Source organism: Agelaius phoeniceus, chromosome Z (assembly GCF_051311805.1).
Source record: "Agelaius phoeniceus isolate bAgePho1 chromosome Z, bAgePho1.hap1, whole genome shotgun sequence".
NCBI classification, from domain to species: Eukaryota; Metazoa; Chordata; class Aves; order Passeriformes; family Icteridae; genus Agelaius; species Agelaius phoeniceus.
The window spans coordinates 84029402-84035424 of record NC_135303.1 but is presented as its reverse complement, the minus strand read 5'-3'; the positions used below and the strand labels follow the sequence as shown (position 1 = coordinate 84035424).

General features: G+C 48.3%; 1 protein-coding gene across 1 annotated transcript; it reads left to right on the top strand.

The window, feature by feature from the left end:
* Positions 1 to 1505: 1505 nt before the first annotated feature.
* PMAIP1 (phorbol-12-myristate-13-acetate-induced protein 1) lies at positions 1506 to 5306 on the top strand. The gene is made up of 2 exons (XM_054651914.2): positions 1506 to 1818; positions 2377 to 5306. Exons 1-2 carry the CDS (start codon positions 1767 to 1769, stop codon positions 2574 to 2576), a joined length of 252 nt encoding a protein of 83 aa, XP_054507889.1. The 5' UTR covers positions 1506 to 1766; the 3' UTR covers positions 2577 to 5306.
* Positions 5307 to 6023: the final 717 nt, after the last annotated feature.

Genomic DNA, 6023 nt, shown 5'->3' with positions numbered 1-6023 from the left:
CTGCACTGAGCTGATGACGATTCCCCTTTTAATGGAACTTCAAAGTCACAAGCATTTCTAGACACTTGACACAGGCTCCTATCCCAGAGAATGGAGCCTCTCAACATCCTGTTGTGGGTCTGTATAACACTGTGACATTTTGAGTTGTGTTTTGATGGGAGAGGTAGTAATTCACTGACTTTCAGCCACAAATCAGTCCTTTGTTATGTCTGACCCATCTGTGCTTTCTTTACATCAAGCAGTTTTAATTTTCCCCTAAAAGCAGAAGTCCATGGCATGTGTCACAACATGAAATATCACCTCTCTGAGAGAAGGGAGGCAGATGAGAGATCCACGTATCACTGGCAGCTCTCCCAACATTCTGCAACAATCACAAAGACTTGAGGGTGACATTTTTCCAGCTCTTGCTTCTTGCAAAAAGCAAGAGCATCTAAAATTAGCCAGCACAGGTAAGTGTGCCTGGGCATGTGTCAGCCAGAGCCATGCCATGCAGACCCTGCCCTTCCACAGGGAAGATCCAGCAGTGGCTGGGGGGGGTGGCCCCAAGCTGTTTCAAATGGTACATGAGTATGGGCTAGCTTGTTTCCCCGTGCTTGGTTTGAGGGCAAGGTCACCATCACTTTGGATTGAAAGAAGGTTTAGAGATTGGGGTTGCTCAGCCTGGTCAAAAGGAGGCTCTGGGGATTCTTTATTGCAGCCTTCCAGTACCTGGAGGAGGCCTATAAGAAAATCTGGGACAGGTATTTTAGAAGGGCCTTTTGCAATAGGACAAAGGGTAATGGTTTAAACTAGTAGTGCATTGATTAGATTAACTATAAGGAAGAAGTTTTGCATTTGTATGGTGAAGTACCAGCACAGGTTGTCCAGAGAGGTGGTGTAGGTTCCATCCTGGGAAACATCGAGGATTAGGTTGAATGGGGCTTAGAGCAACCTGATCTAGTTGAAGATCTTTCTGTCTTTGTGGCTACAAGCAGCAAAATACAATGGGGCTGATCTAGACAACCTTTAAGAAATTCCTTCCAAATCAAACTATTCTAAACTTCTGTGATAATAACACACCCTATCTGTTTCTTCTGCTTGTTCCAGCACTCTTCATCCTTCCACCTCTTCTTCCTCAGCATCATCATTGCAACCCTGTCAATCTTTCCAGAACCACCACAAGCACAGCCCACCCTCCCATCTCTCTTTGCCTAGAGCAAGGCCACCTCGCTCCTCTGCCTCTTCTTACCCAGATGACGCAAACCCCACCGTTCATCTCCCCTGACCCACCTCAAGCCCACCCCACACCTCCATCCCCTTTTCCCTTAGCACTCCCCATCCCTCCACCTCGCCAGCCCCGAGCACAGCCCATCCTCCCATCTCCTCCTGCCCCGCACACCGCATCCCTCCAGCCCTTTCCGGGCCGGCAGCGTGGGCGGTGTCCCGGCCGTGGCCCCGCGCCGCCCGGGCACGCCACCGCCTGCCCGCCGGGCGCGGGGGGAGGGATCCCCGCGCCTTTTCGCTACGTCAGGGCCGAGGGAAATCCCCGCTGGACTCGCAGCCGCCCTTTTAGGGCCGCGCTCCGCCCCCGTGCCGGCAGAGCGCTGCTGCCACCGGACCGAGAGCAGCTCGAGCGCTCCGTGCCCCGCCGAACCGGGCCGGAGCCCTCCGCGTCCCGCCGAGCCTGGGCGCTCCGTGCCCCGCCGAACCGAGCCTGGGCGCCCCGTGCCGAACCTCGCCGAGCCCCGGAGCCTCCGTGCCCCGCCGAGCCCCGTCCCGCCGCCGCGATGATGCCTGGCCGGACCCCGCGCAAAGCCGCGCCGCCTGCCGCTCCTGCAGGTACCGCAGGGTGAAGGGAAGGAGGGGGGATGGGACGGCATGGCATGGGACAGGGACGCGACAGAGCAGGGACAGAGCAGGGACAGAGCAGGGACAGCGGCAGGGACAGGGACGGGACAGAGCAGGGACAGAGCAGGGACAGGGACGGGACAGGGACGGGACAGGGACGGGACAGAGCAGGGACAGGGACGGGACAGAGCAGGGACAGGGACGGGACAGAGCAGGGACAGAGCAGGGACAGGGACGGGACAGAGCAGGGACAGGGACGGGACAGAGCAGGGACAGGGACGGGACAGGGACGGGACAGAGCAGGGACGCACCGTCCTGCGCCCGGGCGCTGCTGCCCGGCTCCAGCACCGGGTGGGCGGCCAGCGCCCGGCGCGGCTGCGGGAGCCCGTGTGGAGGCGAGAGGGATCCAGCTGCTGCTCCCAGCGAGTGGGGGGCAGAAAGGGTGCGGGGTGGGGTGTGCTTCGTGATAAGGAAAAAGTAAAACATTGGGCAAAAAGGTACCGCGCTGTGGGGATCTCATGAAAGCGCTAAGCAGGCGCGTTTCCGCAGGGCGAGAGGCGGCGGCGGAGTGCGCCCTGGAGCTGACCCGCATCGGCGACAGGTGGGACCTGCGGCAGAGGCTCCTGAACCTGCTGGCCAAGCTCTTCTGCCCCGGAACGTGGGCTGCCCGCGGACACAGCGAGCGGAACGGAGGAGGACCTTGGCTTTGTGGGTTCGGAAGAAGAGGCTCCACAGACATTGGGAGATGAAGAAACCTCAAATCTCGCTGCGCTGTATTTGGGTGACTGCAGCTGCTCGAGGATGGCTATCACATGTTTTCTCTGAAGAATGTTACAGCAATTCTGGCGTATGAATGCCAGGTGGGGAAAAAAGATAATCATGGGCTGAGCCCCTAAACTGTGCAGTGTTGACTTGGGGCGAGCTGGTGACGTGGGGAGATTTGGGACAAGACTGAACTTGCCCTTCACCGTGGTCTGAGAACGCTTTCAGGGACCCGGTTTCCCCAGTCACCCTCGGGTCCTCATGTCCCATAGCCATGTTTCACCAAGGAGCTCAGCCCACCTACAGGATGACGCAAAAAAAAAAAAGTGTCAGTCTGTTGGAACTTGGGATGAAATACCACACAGAAGAAGAAGAAGCCAGTTGCTGACCTTTGACTGCTCCTCTTCTCTGAAGTGATCTCCAGATCCTGCTGGACAGGGATCTAGTGGTGTTTATTAAAATCCGTTAAAGACAACCGCTATCTTTATTGTTACAGGATGTTGTTTTGCAGACTAAAAGTCGTAATTCTATTAATTAATACAGCGTTGCATAGTTCTAGTCTATAGTATAAATATATAGTATAAGTTTATATATATATAGTATGTATACATAAAATATAAATGTGTGCACTGCTAGTGCATGTCATGAATATTTAATAGAACTATTCACCAAAAACTGTTTGATTAATCTCAAAACACAGTATGAAAAAATGTTCAAAACATGACAAAACTAAATATAAAACGGTATTATATAAACAAAAAAAAAAGGATAATATTTTCGGATGATAAAGGAAATAAGTCATGCTTCAGAGAGGGAAGCATACTTTGGCATTATATCAGATATGTATCTGAATATATATTACACATACACAGATACATAGGTAATTGTGGAAGGATTCTTTCAATATTACAAAGAATTTCTTGATAACAGTACAATTCTGCTGTGTCTTTATAAGTAACAAAATAACTTCAATAGAAGTAGATACTAACGTTGAATCTGAAGTTTTGCTGAGAATGTTATTTATTCAAAGAAAGCAACTACCTCTCTTTGAAGAAATAATATCAATAGAATTGAGCATTTCCATTATACAAGAAAGTAGCCTTAGATTTTTGAATGTTTAATTATACTTATGGACAAAGGTTCTTACCTTGTACTTTCTTTCCATTTCATTTCATGGCCTCCTCATCTCAGTTCCAGAATGGTGGAGCTGAGGCAGCACATCCAGTGGATGGTGATGCATCATCACCACTGAGGGCTTTCGTGGGAATGACCCATCTCACTGAGGGGATATTACCTTTGGCTGGCTTCAGAGGAGCTGAATTAAACATGTTCCTTTAATTGCTGTGAAGGCAAACAGTAACTTTGCTACTCCATTCATGTCAGGCTCCATCCTAAACAGTACTTTTCATGGGTGCAAGATAGCAAGAAAAAGGCTGAAGCTGTTTCATAACTACCTCTAAGGTCACTGGTGAGAGTTCCTTCTCTTAACTACCCTTGTATATAAGCACATTTGAATTTTTAAGGCTTTATAGTTACACTTTGTTATTTGTGTCTATTCAAATTACGTCTTCTCCTGTCTTGTGGTGAATTCTTGTTTGTATTTATAATTTATTTTTCTATTATATCTTCTTAATCTGCCTTTGCAAAGTTGTCATTTTGTAACTCTGGTCACTCTCACAACCAGCTGTGCAGGGGCTGTTATATTGACACTGACTTCTGTCACTGAGCAGAAGCTGACTGACTTTGCCTTCTTTCCACGTGGAAGACTTAACCCCATCCATCCCAGTGGCATTACAGGGAGATTTGCTCTTGGCTTGAGCCACATGCATGGTTCCCTTCTCCTCTAAGCTAGCCAGTACCTTTTCAGGGAGAATACAATATTTCAAAAATAGTTGTTATTTATCTCATACTGCAAAGCAGTGCATTTTACTGACATGTACATAGGTCAGTTTTTCAGGTACTAAAAAATAAAGGCAAAGAGTTTCAGACCAGCAGAACACCAGCTCCCAGACTAGCACTGCATCCAGCTGGGCAAAACTTCATCAAAGACAGCTTCAGCTTCATAAGAAGGGTTGCTGTTGTGTATCCTGCGCTTGGTGGAGTCTTGGAATCTTCATCAAGGACACTGAACAATGACCATGCCTGTCTGGAACTCAGGAGAATTCAGCATTAGCATTCACATTAGTAGCTGAAAAGTATGTGAATAAAACTGTTCTGTTCAATGCATGCTACTTGCAAAGTCAACAGGAAATGAGGTGTGGAGTTGTAGAACCTACCCCGTTCTTCAGGCTGTAGCACATATAAATATTACCAAAAAAATATGCTCATAAATGCATTGTCATGGGGATATTCAAGTTTACTGTTAGCACAGTATTTGTCTGCCTGGTTATGCAAAGACTATTTGTTTTTTTTTGAAATGTTTTAGGTTTTTCTATGCATTGTTAAGAATGGCAGTGTTCAACAGGAACTCAGGAAAAAGGCACAGATGCAAGAGGTCAGTGCCAGTATATGACCAAGTGCTTGCTGATGTCCACCCTAGATTTCTTTTGTTACTTCTGCAAAGGATCTGCTTTTGACTTTATCAACATGAGTTTGTTTTCCTTAAGGCCTGTTTTGGATGCGTGCCAGATGTGCTGCTGTATGCCTCACACATGTATGTCTTGAGTTCTTGCTAAGATAATAAATACAAAGTGTTTACAAGAAAAATGAGTCACAAAGGTTGCTGTCACTTGGGTTTTCTTTTGTGGATTGTGAAAGCATGGGTTTATTATGCAAATTCCTTCCATGCTTCCATGTCAGCAGGCAGAAGCAGGAGGGCAAGAGCAGAGTGCCAGCAGGTATGCTTTGGTAGATTAGGCTTTGCCTTCTGCCTTTAAGAGGGAAAAAAGAAAACCATACCCATGACCTTGAACTTCAAAATGAGACACCTATTCCAGTATTTTTTGTTAACTACTGGCTGCAGAATATTTGGGTGGCACTGGGGGCCCATTACTTCTACCAGAGTAGCTGCAGCTTTGTGAAGGAGTGTTCCTTGTAAAGGATAGACATCCAAGTTAGGGGTTTTGTCCAAGATGCAGGCAGAAAGGAATACAGCATTTTGTCAGGCAAAGTTTTACTTTCTCCACAGTTCGAAGCTGGAGTTTGGGAAGAGTGGGAAATGATGCTGCTTATCACAAGAGAATTACAGGGGGATATTGCAGAGCACATTCTTCTTCCCCAATGCTGGGACCCAAAGATGTGTCTCTGCAGAGGAGAGCCTGAGGTCCTCTCCTGCTATGCCAAGCACATCAGCAGGCTCCCTGCTCACTCACTGTGCTGCTTTTTCCCAGCTTCACAGGCAAGGAGCACATCCCTGTAGCTCATGTTCAAGGAGGATTAAGAACTTCTGGGCCAAACGGACTTGTTTCTAAAAACCAGAAAAAAATCCCAAAGAG